The following is a 17,809-nucleotide window of genomic DNA, read 5'->3' as shown; positions in this document are numbered from 1 at the left end:
CAGAGTATGACCCTGAGACTGTCAATCAGGGTAAGAGGTTCAAGGAAAGGGCAGTTAGGACTGGAAGACATAGGTTTGGCCTCAATTCTGTGGACTTGCCCAGATCGTAAAGACCCAGTATAGTGGCCTCTTGCTAGGCCCAACCACCTGCAAGTTGGTAAAATGCCCAATGACCCTCCTTAGCTCAACAGGCTGGGGTGGAAACCTGGCCCGGGTGCTGTCAGGTAAGGCGGAATCCCCTACTCCGCATTCAAAACACAAAGGTTGTTGAAATAGGCATTGGGGGCAGGGCAGCCCTATGAGGAACCTAGCTCCAGCCCTAGGCAGCCAGAGGTCCACCTTTTGCCTAAGAAGCCACCTCTCTATCTTCCACACCCTCTTCACCTACTTATGTGCCTGCAGAGGAAGCAGCCCTGGGAGTTCTCAGACAGGTGGACTGTCGCCCAGTCCACAAATACAAGGATAGAAATGTTCTTTCTCCTCGGTATCAACTTACTAGGAGACACTGAAGTAAAATGCAGGTAAATGATAGAGGGTCTTGCCTAGTGGTGACAGCAGGAGTGTGAGGCCAGGCTTCTGGTCTCATCTAACTCTCTCAACTTCTCTCTGGGGACATCATTTCTCCACGTGCCAATGAGAGGCTTAGGACCAGGGCAGGGGTTCTCAACCTGGGGTCCTACTACCTCCAAGGACGCACAGGTCTGCAAACCCCCTGAAGGCACATGAAGTAAGAGTGTAAGTCATGTGCATTCTGCTGAGAGAATATCCCCAACGTTCAGATTCTAAGAAGAAAGGGTTTCGTGACATAAGGAATATTGAGAACTAAGGATCTTTGGTGGCTCCTTATCTGTTAAGGCAAGAATTCCAACCAGAAACTGCACAGGAAGGCACCATGAGCTTCCCACAACAAAGGTGGTGGTGCTACCGTGTCGCTCGGTCAGTGTGTGAGGGGAGTGTTGTGGGGAGGGGAGGCGGACTTCAGCTCCTTGTACCAGAGCCCTTCCTAACAGCAGGAGGGTGACATTCCTCTCCCTTCGACTCCCTTACAGCAGACAAATGCCACTGAGAGGAAATGGGCTCTATGCCGTGTGTCAGCTGAGCTTGATCCACTTACCACAATGAGGACACACACTCTGTAAAAACAACTGGCAGGCCCCACAGACAGCAGTGACTGGCTTACTGAGAGAAAGGCAATGAGCAGAGCTTAAAGCCACACAAACAGATGTCAGCTTTATCTCAAGTGTGCCAGAAAGTTCGGCCAGGGCGGTGAATGGTTCTACTTGAACTGTAGCAAGCAGTTACTGTGGAAGCTTAGACACAGAGACTTGGTCATGTCATGGCAGTGATCATGTTGTCACCATTGTTGACTTGCTTAATATTGTTTTCAACTTTTCGATTCCTGGGAGTATGTTGCTGCCAAAATGCTAGTATTTAGAAGTTTGCCAAATGCACAAAAATAAGAATCACTGTGCAAGACCTAAGACTCTTAGATCTGCAGGGCTGTTTGGTGGCCAGCAATCATCAGGATGCACGCTGAGTCCTCACACGTGGAAGCCAAGCTCTTAGGGCCCTGGGTTGGTGATCTCCCCTAGCACCTAGGCTGGTAAACAGGCCCTGGGTGGAACACACTCAAAGCAAACTAAGGGGGAACTTTTTGTCTCCAGAAACAACACTAGTAATTAGCAGTAGGCTAGGGGCCACCTTAACTAATTCCCTTCCCCAACTTATTAAGTGTGGGGATGAGATGAAAGCTGCAAACTGCCTCAATTGGCCCCCAAAGAGATTGAGGTTCAGCTGTGGCTGCTATGATCAGCAGGGGATGGGCTGAGAGTTCTCCTGTGCGCCCTTTGCCAGGAGGAAATGTCTGAGGTGCAGTAACAGCTAAAGGGGAGAGGTCACTCAATATGGGGACAGGACAATTTGTGGTTACAAAAGGAAAAATCAAAACAAGGTCATGCCCAGAGTGGTCTGGGCAAACGGAGACCATATGGACTTCTGGCGACAGCACCAGCCCAAGTCCCTGGTGCCACGGGGAACTCACTGGGGGCACTTGCTAGGGGGTTTGGAGCTCTCAGAGAAAACAGGGCACAGCAACTGTTCATGAGAACTGAAGTGAAAATGATTAGCCTACGAGGATTTGGCAAAGACAAACAGGACGAGGGTGGCACAGAGAGCAGCCACCACTGAACTCTCACTGTGAAGGAATTGCGGTGGATCCTTTGCATTTCTTGTATCCTTAGTCTTTTACCACGAGTACCGCGAGCATCAGCGTTAAATGAGTATCATTTAATGGACAAGGAAATGGGACCGAAGTCAGGCGACTCGTCCAAAGTGACCCGGCTAGTCAGTGGTAGAGCTGTGATTTAAACCTAGGTTTACCAGCAAATCAGGTCCCAAAGCGCCATAGGGAAGCCTAAGGCTCCTCACTGCCCTTTCTCCCTTCGTGCTGGGGAAGGTGGCTCTGCGGTCTCACACCTCCTGAAGACGGGTGTGTCAGGTGCAGCTGACAGTTCTCCCCCCACAGGGACTGACAGCTTCGGCCACCACCCTCACCTTTTTACAGAATGGAGTTCTCCCCCTTAGGTTCTTGGCACTTTTGCTCTCCCTCTTTAGAACCAGCCCAAAGATGGGCTCTTCCCACAAATTCCCAGTGTCTGCCTTTGCTCACTGTCCCCTGCTGAGGTTCCCCTCATTTGCCCTTTCTTCAGGGCCATGGCAAACCACAGGTCCTACATGCTGCCACCACTTCTTTCTCCAACAAAAAGCCCGCACTCCCTCCTCTGAGCTCCCGGGAGCGCTGAGTCGGTCCTGTGCCACCAGACTTGCTATTGTGACCTAGCCTCAGAAGCTCAGGCAAAAGACCATGGCGCCAGAGAGCTCCAGCCACATCATCAGTGGGGCAACCCACTTCCTCTCTGGAGTGGGAGGACACCGTACCAGGACACGTAAAGATTCACAATAAACAGGAGTATGAGGTCTGGAAAAGGGCAAGAGCTCAGTAACTTCAGGTGTCTGTCCTCCAGGTGTCCAGAGAGAGGTGTCTGTCCCTCCCCCACCCACATGCCATATGATAAGATTCCAGGCTGCACAAATGTATTCCTGTCCTGAAGCAAAAAGAGTGAATATAGGACTACCAGCAAGCCACAGAAACTCCCAGTAAGCATCTGCTAAATCAGGACAAAATGACCGGGACTCTCCTGGGTTCAAGGATAGCTGAAGGACTAACTTTGAAATCCCTACTCCACTAGCTGGATGTCAAGCTATGGCCAGAGGACCGCCCTTGGTACTTGCACTTAGAAATCTGAAGGTAACTGAAACCAGGTCTGCTCCCTCACCTCCTTTCCTTAATCCAAAATAGAAAGTATTTCTCAATTTACAAATTAAAGTGGCTCTCAAAATCAATTTTATAACCAGCAATTGCGATTTTGTTATAGAACTATTAGAAAGAACAAAAGAGTGAGATGCGGGTGCTAGAAAGCTGCTCTGTGGCAGAACCCAGCCTGTCCACGTGACAGGACACTGCAGACTTTCAGCTCTAAAAAGCAAGAGTAAATACCCAAATAAGAAAATGCTATGTTCTTGAGACATAATTATAGCCCATGCAAATGAAGACACAGAAGAGCTAGACACATCAGTCACCTAATGAGAAGCTGATTACAAGGGGAAGCACAAAACACAGGAAGATCCAGCTATCAAATGAAGGCTGTGAATGCAGTCCTGGGTCTCGAGGTCACTTGGTGCCCGTGAAGATACCCTATGTTCAGCCCCAAATCTGGGACTCAACGGCCCTTCAAGAAGACCCAGACAATCACAACTCACAACTCACCAAACACCCACTGGAGGAGAGGAGAGGAGTTGATGTCCGTATATCCAAGACATCTGTATATCCCTTACTCCCTTCAAGACCCTCTCCTGCAGCATTCACATCTCTTAAGTGGCTCTGCCTGGTGACCCACAGATAATGGAGTTACCCCTTCCTTAACCTTAATACAATCTACCTGTGAGCTCTTTACAGCCCTCCAAAACATACCTGGAATTCTCCTCACCCTTCTCCATATGCTGTACCTACCAGTCACCCAACTTGGAGAACTGTAACTTGCCAATTTTGGCCCCAGCTTCCATGCCTGCCTCTCTCTAATCCCGCTGGCCATAGAACTGGAGTGATCCTGTTAACATGTAAATCAGATGGAGAAAGCCACCGTTCTATGACTTCCCATAATCGACAAAACTTGGCATTCTCGGGTTCCTGTGCTCCTGCCAGTTCCTTGCCCTCTGCTTGGCAGAGGCCTCATCCTTTCAGGTCTTAGCTTCAATGTCACCTCCTTAGAAAGACTTTCTGTCTTGGGCAGGTCCCTATTTTCTATTTCCTTTGTCCACATACATAGAGGGAAACTGTCTCTGCAGTTTCCCTCTATGACATGTGAACGAAGGTATAAATGCCTGGTCCTAGAACCACATCCACTGTGGAACTGTGAATGTGCCAGGGCTAAGAGAGTAGGGAAGAAGGCCAAGAGTGGTCCTTTGGGTAGTCTGGTTTTCTGGATGAGGAAGCTAAGCCATTAGGAGTGACTTGCCCAAAGTCCCGGTGCAAGGTAATTAGAGAAGACAGAGCCAGGATTAGACCCTGGCAGGCCCTCCCAGCTCTTAGGCCTGAACCTAGCTTTCTGAGGGTGAAGGTGTAAGAGGCAGGCAGTTGGCTCCTGTTTAACAGATAAGGTGATGGATGGTGCCTTTACCCTCTCTGCCAGTTTCAGACCAAGTATGCAGCAGCATCACTGGAGCCTGCAGGTCCGAGGTGAGAAATATGCCTTTCTAACAAGTGCCCTCGGCATGCTGCCAGTGTGGGGTCCACCACTGAGAACCAATGTGCTAAGGTTTGTCACTGGCACTGTATGTTGAGGGGTTGGAGTTAAGAGGAGAGTGTGGCAATAGCTTGTCAATATCTTCAAGTTCACAGGATTTAATCTCCATCTTACCCATAACATCCTCAGTTCCTTCCATTGATAAAAGGGAAACAGTCTTTCTAACCATGGTTAGGCCCATGTCATTAGGCTGCAGGTCCTGAAGACTCACCTCTGGGTCTGCCTATAGCATCACTATGTTACGCCCAACTCAATAAAATCCTAAGAGTAGGTGGGAAACTGGAGTTCTAGGGACAGCGGTGTCCCTGCTACAGGACTGCCAAACACTGGGCTGGAGTGACTGCTCTCCGTGCTACACCTGCCTGACGCCAATGCCCTGAGGTTCAGGGCAGGCGAGGGAGGAAGATCTCCGGACAGTGTCAGTGGTGACATCCGGATTTCAGTTTAGGCAATTGGCCTAAACTCCCAAATAATTTTTTTAAAGGTAAAAGTCACTCTGTTGTTTGTCTGGGGGTGTGGTATATTCACACCCATTTCTGCTGCTCTATGCAGTTCCTTCCAAACATTCATCAAACACAAAGCAGGCAAATCTGGTTACTAACAACAAATGAGTTTTCACAGTGACTTCCAGCTCTCCCGCGTCTGATACAAGGCTGGGCGGTGCTCGAAAGGCCCATGTACTCTGCCAAGATCTGACAACACTACTTCCCAGTCCCTGCCTTACATTTGCCCCACACTGGAGCTGTCTGGGGAGACATGTCTTAGGCATGTCTAAAAACGCAGAAGGAAAAAATATGAGGGTGTTGTACATGACATTTCCGGGGTTCCTTTTTCCAAAAGGATGGATGTAAATACAGAATGAGTCAACTGGCTTACATCATGTGACTTTCCCACTGGAACAGATGATCAATACTGAGACCCCATATGATACACCCAAGCCAACCTGCCTTCCATTCCTGCTAATAGCTCATGCCTTGTAATTATGAAATATCAACATCAAGATTTACAAGATTAGCTGCCCAGGCCCACATCAGCTCCTTGGTGCAACCAGGGGACACAGAAGCATTGTCAGCTTCCTCACTGCGCCCTACAGTGTGCCTAGGTGGCTCTAATCCATTCCTCCGAGTCCCGAGACATCACTTTCTTTTACAAAGAAACAAAATACTGAATTCTGACCTGTGCACAATGCAGGCTGAGTTATAGCTTTCCCCTAACACCTCTAACTGAAAGTGAAATCCCTTTACGTTGGGAAATTCATTGCAGTACTTTATGGTATTGATTTATTTTAAACTTGGCTGGCAGTTTTAAGGCCTGCCATGCCTCTGAATCCTAGAAATGCTGCAGGAGGTCTCCATTTCCTCTGATTCTGTAATACCACAGAGGACTCACTAGGGGAAATGAAACGAGGGGCTGGGAGCTTATCTACAGCTGCCCTTATTTATCAAATCAGAACCTTGGGGAGTTTCCCCAGGTTCTGGGCCTAGAATGCCTCTCTGGTTAGGATTTTCACTAGAACAGTACCCTTTCTCCCTGCCAGCTCAGTCCTGCACCCAGCAAAGCCTCACTACGCCCAGGAGAGTTTGATGAATCCTGAGATGTGACCTCTTCTCCTATTATCTGGCTGACAAGGTGCCCCTAAACCTACCTTCCAGAACCAGCTCAAGGCACCACCTCCTCCGGAAAGCTTTCCCTCCACTCTCTCCAGGCTTCCTATATGTTTCCCAAGTCACACCTACTATAACCAGGTGTCCATATGTTATCCCCACTGCTAACCCAAGCCCCAAGAGGGCAACATTGCGTCAACACTCTCCACACCTCCACTGGGCAAGTGCCTGCCTTATCCAGGAGGGCTCTTGCTCATTAGATCTGCCTTGGCCACAACCTTTCAACACAGGGATGCAAGCAGCAACACCAATGACAGGCATACATGACAAAATCCCTTGCTTTACTCAAGATTCAATGAGCTAATAAGTGTGTCGGGAGAACCCAGCAACCCTGCCATTTTGCTTTGAGTTCTCATCACCCTCCAATGCCCAGGCTAAGTTCACTTGGAAAGGACTTTGGCGAGGGCACTAGGGAACAGAGACAACGGGTCCTTGTACACATGCCACAGACTGTCCTGCCAGCACTCCCTCAGTGCCCGTGCTCTCCTGGCTGCCATCACGTGGGTGTGCTTTGGGTCTCCCACTTCCCAATCTTTTGGTAATTTTGATGTCTCCTTTCTTACGTGACTTCTGCCTACTGTTGCCGGACCCTTGGTTATCCCAGCCATGCATCACCTAACCATGTTTGAGGCGGTATCAGTGTGACATAAGAGGAATCCACACAGGTGACCTCGCCTGAAGGATCAGATGGTGGCCCTGTTGCAGTGTACTTGTCAGACTCTGAAGGATGCACCAGGTGGCATTGCCCATTAACACCTAAAAGACCACCTATGATGCTATTTAAAGGGGAAATCGCAGTCTGCCTCAAAATATAAACCAATCAAAAACTACTTTTAAAGAGACTGCAAGAGGCAGAATAGAACAGTGGAATTTCCAGTTAAGTACCTTGCTTCAAATCCTGACTCTCAAAACCTTAGGAAAGTGATTCTCTGCTTGCCCATCAGCAGAAAGAAGGCAGAAAACAGAACACTTATGCAGATGCTATATGATAATACATTTAAAGTACTTAATTCAGGGTCAGAGATAAAAGGACAATCAAGTCAGGTGGCTCCTTGCCCTAACTGATTTTGCTCAGTGGACAAGAGTGTCGGACTGCGGACTCAAGGGTACTAGGTTCGATTTCGGTCAAGGGCATGTACCTTGGTTGTGGGCACATCCCCAGTGGGGAGTGTGCAGGAGGCAGCTGAATCAATGCTTCTCTCATCGATGTTTCTAACTCTATCCATCTCCCTTCCTCTCTGTGGAAAAAAAAATATATATATAAAAAATATATATATATATATAATTTTTAAGAAGTCAGGTGGCCCCTCAAAGCAGGTTTTTATAACCAGGAGCTGTTGTTTGTGAAGCTTCTGAGTGTCCCTGGGGTAAGAGGAAATGGGAGTTGGAAGGACCCCAACCGTCAAGGCAGCTTTCCTCACAGATGGAAGATTATGAGAGTGATTCTGATTTGCCCAGAGGGACGCTGTCTAGGAGCAGCCCGGGATGCCAGGGAGGGAGGAGGAGAATGTGAGCAGCAACAGCCGGGGCAGGCCGGTCCCTTTCGCAGATGCTCTGATGTCCTGCTGAGCTTCAAGGGACAGATTACCCTTGGGGGCCACCAGCCACATTACATAACCTACAGCTCAGCTTCCTCCTGTTCATAGGAGGAGCAGACAAGGCACAAAAGCTGCTCAGGGAAGCTGACTGACCTTGCAAACACCTTCCCCGTGTGTGTGTGTGTGTGTGGGGGGGGGGGGGGGGGGAGGAGAGAGGGGGAGCAGGGATGACACCCAGAAAGCACCAGTAGGCAGATCAGGCCCCCGAAAACATCTCAGATGCTAGTTCCTAAGGATGGCAGGTCTTTACAGTGAAGGTTGAGCTTTCAAGCCCTCTGATCTTCACTCACAACACCTCCATTCACACACAGCGTCATGAAGTCTAGTGAGAAAGGCAAGGCTGGGACTCCCACTTTCTAGACAGGGGGCTCAAGTGGGCCAGAGGTTCCAGGTCTGCTTGGACAAAAGAATTTGCCATCATTGGCAAATACATGTGCTTCTCCCCCAATGTTCTCTCTACTTTAACTAAAACCCCATTGTTTAATGATCTAATCATCCATTCTAGGGTGAGGGTGGCATTTCCCTCTTCCTACCCTCCCTTTGTTCAAGGCTTCACCAGGGACTAAGTGGATGAGCCTCTGGGGTATAAGAATCAAATCTCTGCTTTTGGCCCCTTTGGCAGTTACATCTTTCCCATAGAGCTATCCTTGCTTACACTCTCCTTTATTCTACCTACCGAGTTGTTCACCAGCACAACTGAGCTTTTTCAGAGAAGAGATGACCTCCCGACTGGAAACCTACCAGTGCCAGACACCTCCCACCCACTTTACTCATCTTAAAATGAGCAGGTGCTAGGAGGGCTTTACCCATCTCAGAAAGAGCCGGTACTTGGTGCTCAGTTGTTTGTTGAAGTCAGTCATAAAAACATGAGTTTTAAAGATAATTCAATGAGGTAATATACCATATTGGGTCAAGTCACCCATTTGCTTTATGCCTTATTAGCTCTGTGACCTTCGGGAAGTTATTACTTAAGAAGTTAATGAAATAACAGGCATAAAGCACTTAGCCCAGAGATGACCAATAATTATCATAATCTCTGGTCATCTTCAGTACGGTCACCTTCCTCCTTTGGAGCCTGACCCCTCATCCGCCACCTCCCCAGGGAGGGCGGTCCTCTGAGGGAAGTGGGCGTGTCTTGGGTGCTCCTGGGGTAGTTCATGGCTGTTCTGATAGCTGGGCCAGGAAGTCACAGTCAACAGAGAAGGGATCTGGAGACCTATCTAGTCCTGGGCTCCCAATTTCTTACCTAAAACTCCCTTTTAAATTTATTCCCCAGTGATTCTGTTTTGAAGACTTTGCTGTTGAAAACAAAATCTTAAAAAAAACCAACCAAACAAACAAAAAAAAACTGCAAGAAACCACATAAGTTTAAACATTTCTTGTCCATTTTTAGTGTCACTTCTGATTAACTTGATACCTATAACGTGACACAGTTTGGGGTATAATTCCAGACAAAAAGGAAGTAGATCTGACTGGCTCCCACAGCTTCAATGTGAGTAAACTTGCTCTGCTTGATCTCAGATGAACTGAAAAGATCATGAATCCCCAAAAGACCATTAGGAACCCAAGTAGAGGTTTGGGGACCTCACATTAAAAGCACCTTAACTCTTGTAATACAGGGGCAAAATCTGAAGGGGCTAACCTAGGTACCAGCTTGTTAGCCCCAGAACCATATCTTTAAGCCCAGGCCAAGGATAAATATATCGCTTACCACTTCAGCTGCTTAACATCAGAGAAAGAAATGAGGCCCAATTTCTTATTGAAATGATAGCAGCTACCAAAATCACATGGAGTAAAGAATATGTTCTATGACCCGTCATGTCACACCATCTGATTTCCTTCAGCAGGCTTGAGCTGCCTGCTCCAAATAAACAGCATTCAAAGGCTCTGGCTTCAAAAAGCCCTAGTAACCAAGATTTGTATATCAGACAGCAAACTTGGCCATGAATGCAGACTCCCTCATCCCATAACTTCTCTGGTAACAAGTGGGTGGTGGCACCTGAAACATGAATTTGGCTGCCTCTCACTTTGGGTAAGGCTTGTGGCTGGCTAGTAGAAAACATTAAGTATCATCAAAAAATGACAAATAAAAGATATAATCCATCACTGAGCAATCTTTAAAAATATATAATTTTTCTGAAACAAATGATTGAACAGTTGCTGAGTAAAGCTTTGCTTAAAAAAAAAAAAAAAAAAAAAAATCTGCCCTAGCTGGTTTGGCTCAGTGGATATCGCATCGGACCAAAAGGTCCCGGGTTCGATTCTGGTCAAGGACATGTACCTTGGTTGCAGGTTCCTCCCTGTCCTGGGGCCCTTGTCAGGGCTCCAGCAGGAGACAACCAATTTCTCTCTATCTCTCCCTCCCCTCTTCATTCTCTCTAAAAATCAATGGAAAAATATCCTCAGGTGAGGATTAACAAAAATAAAAATAAGTAAAGGTGATTAAATGTGTGTGTGTGTGTGTGTGTGTGTGTGTGTGTGTGTGTGTATATATATATATATATATATATATATATATATATATATATTCTTTTTCTCACATTTAATATATATTTGGTAATCATCAGAGGCAAGGCCACTACTCAAGACCACTGCCTTTAAGGAAAAAAAAAAGAACACTTACACTTCAAGTCAGAGTGTATATATCTAAAATTCTACCATTTAACATTTCATTTAGGCAGTTTTTATAAGGCACTTTCACAACTTCTTGTGATTCCCAACAACTTCAATAAGATAAGTATGATCCACTCTATTTTATGGGTAATAAAACCCAGAGAGATAAAATAACTTGCCTCAGGTCATAGCCTGTAATGGGACTCAATCTTAAATAATCCACTAGGCAATATACCATTCAGAGAAAACTTTTGTTTCCAACCCAAAGTACATTTCCATTCATTGTTGTAAAACACTAAAATCATGTAACCCTGACTTAAATATTACTCTGAAGTCTACAATCCTAGATTGGTGCGGGTACTGGAGATAAGTATGTCTCCTATATGCAGCTAGAGTCCGAGCCACAACAACAGGTCTAATAGAAAAGCAGGCTAAGAATCAGGACACCCCAACTCAGTGTCTTCATTGGTCTCCAGCTGCCCCTACTTCTCAGCTCCCCTTCCCAGTAAAAGTCCTCAGTAACAGTCATCAGTACCATCATTGATTCTCACAGTGTGGTATGCAGTTTGGGAATCCATGAAACTAATAAACCTTTTCATAACACTCAGACATTATTTGCCTTTTCCCTTCCATTCTCTTTTAAGTGTACAGTAGAGTTTTCTAGAAGTTTCATGATGAGAGACATGATTATAATGCAGAAGCATATATGAGAATCCAGCTGACTATTAAGGAAGATACTAAAGAGATTTGCAAAACTATAAAACAGTGCCCCATTCTGTTTCATGTGAAAAGTTTTTTTTCATAAATTATGATACTTATGTCAACATGCAGTCAATCTAACCAATATTTATATTCACTTGAAAGGAACATTTAAATTTGGCTAGTATCACAAATAGCCATAGTTTAGCACAAAACCTAAAACAAAAGCTCTCTGGAGTCCTCAGTTTCAAGTGTAACAGACCAAAAACTAAGAGTCATTGCTCTATTCTCTCACTTGCCTCCAATTATTCTTTCATTCCCTCTCAAACCAATTCTAATTAATGGTTTTCCCCATTACGTGCCACCAAAATTGTTCATGAGCACTAAGGATTTCCCAGTTGTTAAATCCATTGGTCCATCCAGTCCTCATCTCACTCAATCTAACAGCATATATGCCATGGCTGATTATTTCTTCCTCCTTCGGTATTTTCTTCACCTGGCTTCCAGGAGACCTTATCCAGGTCTCCGATCTGTGGTTTCTTTTCTCCCCAATCTTAATGTTGGATGGCTCAGAGCTCAGTTGTTCCTTGGAATCTCCTCTATACTCACTGTAGTACCATGGCCATCTCTAAATTTGTATCTCTAATAGGCATTCCAAACTTTCAGATGACTAAAACCTAACTCTCCAGCCAAACCTGTTCCTCCTAATGTCTTCCCAATTTCAGCCGAAGATGATGATAACTTTATCCTTCCAATGGCTTCCAAGGCCAAAACCTTGAAGTCATCCTCAATTCCTTTCTTACATTCAATGCAACAAGAAATCCTGTTGGCTAACTTCAAACACTCACCCCAAATCCAATAATCACCTCCCCTGCTCCTCTGTTACCTCTCACTGGGTTATTACAGTAGCCCCCATCCCATCCCCTCACTTGTCAACCCTGTAGCTTATTTTTAGCACAGAAGTCATAGTGACTGTTAAAAGATTAGATAACTGAATACTTACCAATGTGTTTCTATTTTACCCAAGACTAAAAGAATAGGGGTGTCGAACTCAATCAGAGAAGGGGCCAAAATCTAAAATCCAGCCTAAATCGCGGGCCGAATGGTTTACTGAACAGTCATAAACTGTCATTGTGATGGAAACGCAGTGGAGTGCAGTGATGACAGCGCGGTGCGGGCCACATTGCAAGGCCTGGCGGGACGGATTTGGCCCGAGGGCCTTGTTTTGACACATGTGGCCTAGAAGGTCTATTCTAATTGACTCCCAGTTGTCTCTCTGGGTTTTCTTCCTACACTTACTTCTTCCTTTACTATACTGGAAAGCCTTTAGGCTTGCTGTTTCCTCTGGAATGCTCTTTTGCCAGAATTCCTCATGACTCACTCTCTAAACTCCTAACCTTCATTGCTCAAATGTCACTGTTTCAAGAGATCCACCCTGATCTTTTCTACTTCAAAACACACCTCCAGCCCCACCTGACCTCCCAGCATTCTGATCTCCCTTATCCTGTTCTACGCCCACACCACCCCCAGCACTTAGTACTTTCTAACATATCACCTACGCTTATCTGTTTCCACAACTGCAAGAATTTGTTTTGTTCACTAATGTATATTCTGTGCCTAAAATCATCCCTGTCAAATAGTTTCCCAATAAATCAATATATGGAATCAGCTTCTCCATCTATAAAGCCTATTGGGAGAAAAAGGTATTTGGACTCAATAGACCTTCCCAATTTTAGCCAGTCAGATAGAGCTCAAATGATAATTCATTTGAAGCTTTTGGTTAATCCTCACTGGAGGTATTTTCCCCCACTGATTTTAGAGAATGGAAGGGAAAGCGAGGTAAGAAAGAGAAACACCAATGCAAGAGACACATCGATGGTTTGTCTCTGAAACACCTTTGATCCAGGCCATTATCAGGCCTGCAACCAGGTACATAGCCTTGACCGGGGGAATCAAACCCAGGCCACCCTTCATTCTGTGGACCAAAGTTCTAGCAACTGGGCCAAACTGGCCAGGGCATAACTGATTTGCATCTTTTAACATAAGGCTCAGCATCTGGTCACACAGACCGGGGCCCAGGCCCATAATTCTAAGTGCCCAGCTGGGGCAGGATAGGCTACACTCAAATAGGAACCAGAAGACCAGCTATTGTACTGTCTTTATTAGCTGTCAGCCTGGGACACTATGTACCGTACCTAGTAACTTTTTCTCCTCTCAAGGTCACCTATTTCTCTTTCTTGCAGGTACCACTCCTACTTAGCTACAACAGCACAAATCTCAAGTGTGGATGTCCAAATGCAAGCCATGATCTCAATTAGTTGTGACAATCCCATAATCCTAACCCAAGCCCGGGTCCCTCTTCCAATGACAACCTTCTTCCTATTGCAGGGCAAACTTGAATTCTAAGGGTTTTTTTAAAGTGTAAAAGATGAGATGGAAATGGGAAGTGACAGCATGAAATACAATTAAAACACTCTCTAGGCAACCCTTTTGGGGGTTTTAATATAGTATTAGCCCAAATCTAGCTTTAGGGAACATGATTCTCTTCCTCATTGGACAGGACTAGTCTGGCATCTGGAAGGTACTCACTCATAAACGTTCATGGAATGGAACAATTAAACCAAGTGACTCTAGAAATACATTCAGTGAGAACACTATAGATGTAACCAGCTCAACACAGTATTTACCAAGCCCAACTAGAAATATGAGGATGATAAAAGGAAAGGAGGGTGACTTAAAAACCCACCCAGATGACAGAGGGCTCTGTGTCTTATGTGCTGAGGCCCCCTCCTTCTGATCAACCACTGGGACTAGCCCCATCTCCATCACCTCATTTCAAGGCTTCAGAGAAATATAAGAGTAGTTTACTTCCAGTTTGCCATATTAATATTAAGAAAAAAGGCAAAAAAAAGGAGCGGCATGAGTAAGACATACCTGCCTTTAATTTAGTAGGATATAGAGTTGCAAAGGAGAAACAAAATGGTACATATGAAAAATACCTAGCAAATATGGGTCAATGTTCTTTTATTCCCTTCCCACAAGGAGATTTCTAAGGAAAAGAATTCTGACCAGAACACTAGCTAGCATTTGCATATACTGCCATTAATCTCCGACATCTATTACTTTCTTCTACTTCCACATCTGGCCAGTTGTCTTGCCAATTCTCTGCCTTGGAGATCAAGGCACTCCTTTATCCTCAGTGGTACCCAATTGCAGGTTCAACAACATCCCTTACTAGGGTGATTAAAACTGATCCAATTGGTCTCCACTCACCCAAATTGGTGGAGTCTCTCAAATGTGCTAAGGGCCCTCTGGCTTCAGGTTCTTTGCTGAGGGGCTAGATCTTCTATTTGGAATGCTCCTCCTTGCCCCCAATTTCCTACTCTTGCCTCTGGCCACCATCCCCTGAAAGGTCAGTTTTCCTTAACTCTTCTCCTTTGTTGCAGAGAAAACTATGATAAATAGAGTAGTGTTTCTCTCCCCAACTAAGCTGCAAATTTCCTGAGGATGGGGCAAATTTCTGGTGTTGCTTACCACTGTTACCCCAGAGCCTAGCACAATACTTGACAAGGGAAAGCTCACAATGAATGTGGGCAATAATTTGCCTAAGCAAAGCCTTCCAGGTAAGAATACACTGTCTTTATAGTGTATAAAATGGAAAAACCATCTGATATCTAGAGTAGGAAAATGGCTATATTATGGTACATATGATGAAAGCCATATTTTCAAAGTATGACCTGGGAAAATGCTCAGATGAGCATGGAATGAAAGAGCAGGAGACAAAACTGTTAACTAACCCCAGCATGGTCTAAACTCTGTAGAAGTGGATGTGCAAGTAGGAGGGATACAATTAGGGATGGCATTTATCCCCTGAAAAAAATTGCCCGTTACCTTTTTGTACATTTTCTACAGTAAGCCTTTATTAATTAATGAGAAAATGTTTCTAGGAAATGTAAGAACTCAACTCCAATGCAACTCCACTAGACATTCCAACTCACACTCAAATAATCCCACTTATCTCCTCTCATCAAGACTTTGGGGATCTTTGATAACAAGCCTTAGATCTCTTCGATCCTGCATTTCCCAAATCCATAAGGGCCCCGCCCCAGAGCCCGGGGTGAAAATCCAGTCCAGGAAGACTGCATGCACAACAAAAAGAGTACACTCACCTAGTTTAAAAACAACCAAGATGCTTTGCCCTGAATTTTAAGCAGCACATGTGACCTGGTCCATTCTGGTTTCAAGTTCAAAGGCATCAGGCCGGTCCTGTGGGTTAGCAGCTAACATATCTTTCAAGAGCTGCTTGATCCCCTCAGACATGGAAGTCCTGCGTTTCTGGGGGATGTGCAACTCCATCTTTGGATTTTCTAGCAGCGCCTCACCAACAGGGACGATCTCAGTCCCCTGTTTGATATAGGTCCCCAGGAGCTCCTTCTTGGTCTCAGAGTCAATGAAAGTGATTCTTTCTATCATTGCCCAGATGATAATGCCCAGGGCAAAGATGTCAGCCTTGGCTGTGTAGTGTCCCTCCCAGACTTCAGGGGCCATGTAGAAGTCTGAGCCGCAGGCTGAGGACAGCCAGTACTTATTCACATTCACATTTTTGTTGTTCTGATTACCCTCTTTGCCTCGGGGGGCTAGCCCAGCACAGACCTTGCTTAGTCCAAAGTCTGCCACCTTGAGGATGGGGGTGCCAGACCTCTCCGTGATAAGGATGTTGTCTGGCTTTAGGTCCCTGTGCACGATGTGGTTTTTGTGCAGGAAGGCAATGGCGCTTGTGAGCTGTAGCATGAAGCTTTTGTTGGTGGCTGGGTCCGGCCTCCGGGACAGGACGTACTGATTCAGGTCTCCACCTTCACAGAACTCCATGACAAACCAGAGATAACAGGGCTCCTCAGCATAACCCAGGATCCTTTCTCCTAAATCAAAGGAAGACCGGAAAGAGCTTGAGTGAGATGGGCACATTCACACCACCTTTAGGCTACAGGAATGCAGTCTATTACAGTTAAGAGTGACAGTGGTGACAACTGCTCCAATCCAGGAGGACTAGTAAAATTGGCATGAGCCAACTCTACACAGCCAGCCCATCTCTACTCACACAGGATGAGTGAAGGGACAAACCATGACACAGGCTGCAGGGACTGGCATCAAGCACCTGGATTTGGAGTTAAGGGTGCCTGAGTTGTAACTCTGGTTTACTGCTGACTGCGTGAACAGCCAGGAGGCAATGCAGTTTACCTTTCCATGTTTCTACTTCTGCTTCTTCACCTGTAAATGGCCACATGTAACCACTTACAGAGTGCCTACACTGGCACCTCACATTCAACTTAATGTTTACCACTACCTAAGGAGGTAGAAGGAAACAGCTTCATCTTATAAAATGAAGAACCTGTGGCTCAGAGACTTAGAATTCATACTCAAGTCCAGTTGACTGTAAAACCATTCCATTTCTTTATACTGTCTCCAACAAGGCAGCATCATACCACCCATACTTCCCAGGGCTGCTGGTGAGATAAGGCAAAGCATGTGAGAAGATTGTCAAATGTTCGTTACTCCATGCCAAGCAAATGACCTTCCCTCCCTTCTTTATTAACGTATATTGATTCTTGACAATACATCTAGAACTGCATACAATTCTGTTTGTTCCAGAGGCACACTCCAATTCATCAGTTTTCTGCTAGCCCACCATGTGCCTATCACAGTGAGTACACAACACTCCCATCTCCAATGAAGTTTGATTTAAAGAAGATTACCACTATTTCAAAGGTGGGTAGGAGTTGCCAGATCTAAAGAAATGAGAAGGGACAAGACTTAAGTTATCCCTAAAGGACAGGCTGTACATCAGCAGGGAGAAGAAAGAAGGGAATTCTAGGCTGAGAGATGGAATGGATTAACAGAACAAAAACAAATGAACTAGAGGTATAAATAGGAAGTCTGGTGGAAACAGTGGAGACTGAAGTAGATGTATAGGTGGAGTGTGTTAGCTTTAAACTCCAGCTCTTTTCTTTCCATCTTTCCTTTTGAACCATAAAAGCTGGTGACTGGCATCTCCACACAAATCCTAATATTCTTTTTTTTTTTAAGTTACTATCTTTTTATTTTTTCCATCATCATTTACTCCCTCTGTAGTCTTCCACCTCCACCCACGGTGCCCTTATGTGAAGTTATATGGTAACTACTAGTGCCCCAGAAGTTAAGCCTCAAGTAGACAGATGTCTTACCTAGCTGATGAGGCTGGGCCTGCCCAAGGTGGCCACATGGGTCATTCATGACTATGTCAGGGCCTGAGGACAAGTCCCATGATCCCCAGTATGGTATCTCCATTCTACTAAAAACGAGGGCTATACACAGCCTCTCCTGCAAGGTTTCTTTT

At 45.6% G+C, this 17,809-nt stretch overlaps 1 protein-coding gene across 10 annotated transcripts in view; it reads right to left on the bottom strand.

The window, feature by feature from the left end:
• Positions 1-17,809, bottom strand: part of STK35 (serine/threonine kinase 35) — a 40,748-nt gene that overhangs the window by 11,320 nt on the left and 11,619 nt on the right. For 8 of the 10 annotated variants that reach the window (XR_004984546.2, XR_004984545.2, XR_004984544.2 and 5 more), the window contains exon 3: positions 15,606-16,355. Coding sequence is in view for 7 of the 10 variants with exons in the window: in XM_036419630.2 (XP_036275523.1) it covers positions 15,643-16,355 (713 nt within the window). In the remaining 3 variants the exon portion in view is untranslated. Of the gene's footprint in view, positions 1-8,313; positions 8,518-14,360; positions 15,354-15,605; positions 16,356-17,809 lie in introns of those variants that run through there. The other 2 variants (XM_036419632.2, XM_045574867.1) reach the window with 2 other exon arrangements.

This window comes from Pipistrellus kuhlii, unplaced genomic scaffold, assembly GCF_014108245.1.
Source record: "Pipistrellus kuhlii isolate mPipKuh1 unplaced genomic scaffold, mPipKuh1.p scaffold_m20_p_6, whole genome shotgun sequence".
NCBI classification, from domain to species: domain Eukaryota; kingdom Metazoa; phylum Chordata; class Mammalia; order Chiroptera; family Vespertilionidae; genus Pipistrellus; species Pipistrellus kuhlii.
The sequence above is the reverse complement of the archived record's forward strand: the minus strand, read 5'-3'. Positions and strand labels throughout refer to the sequence as shown.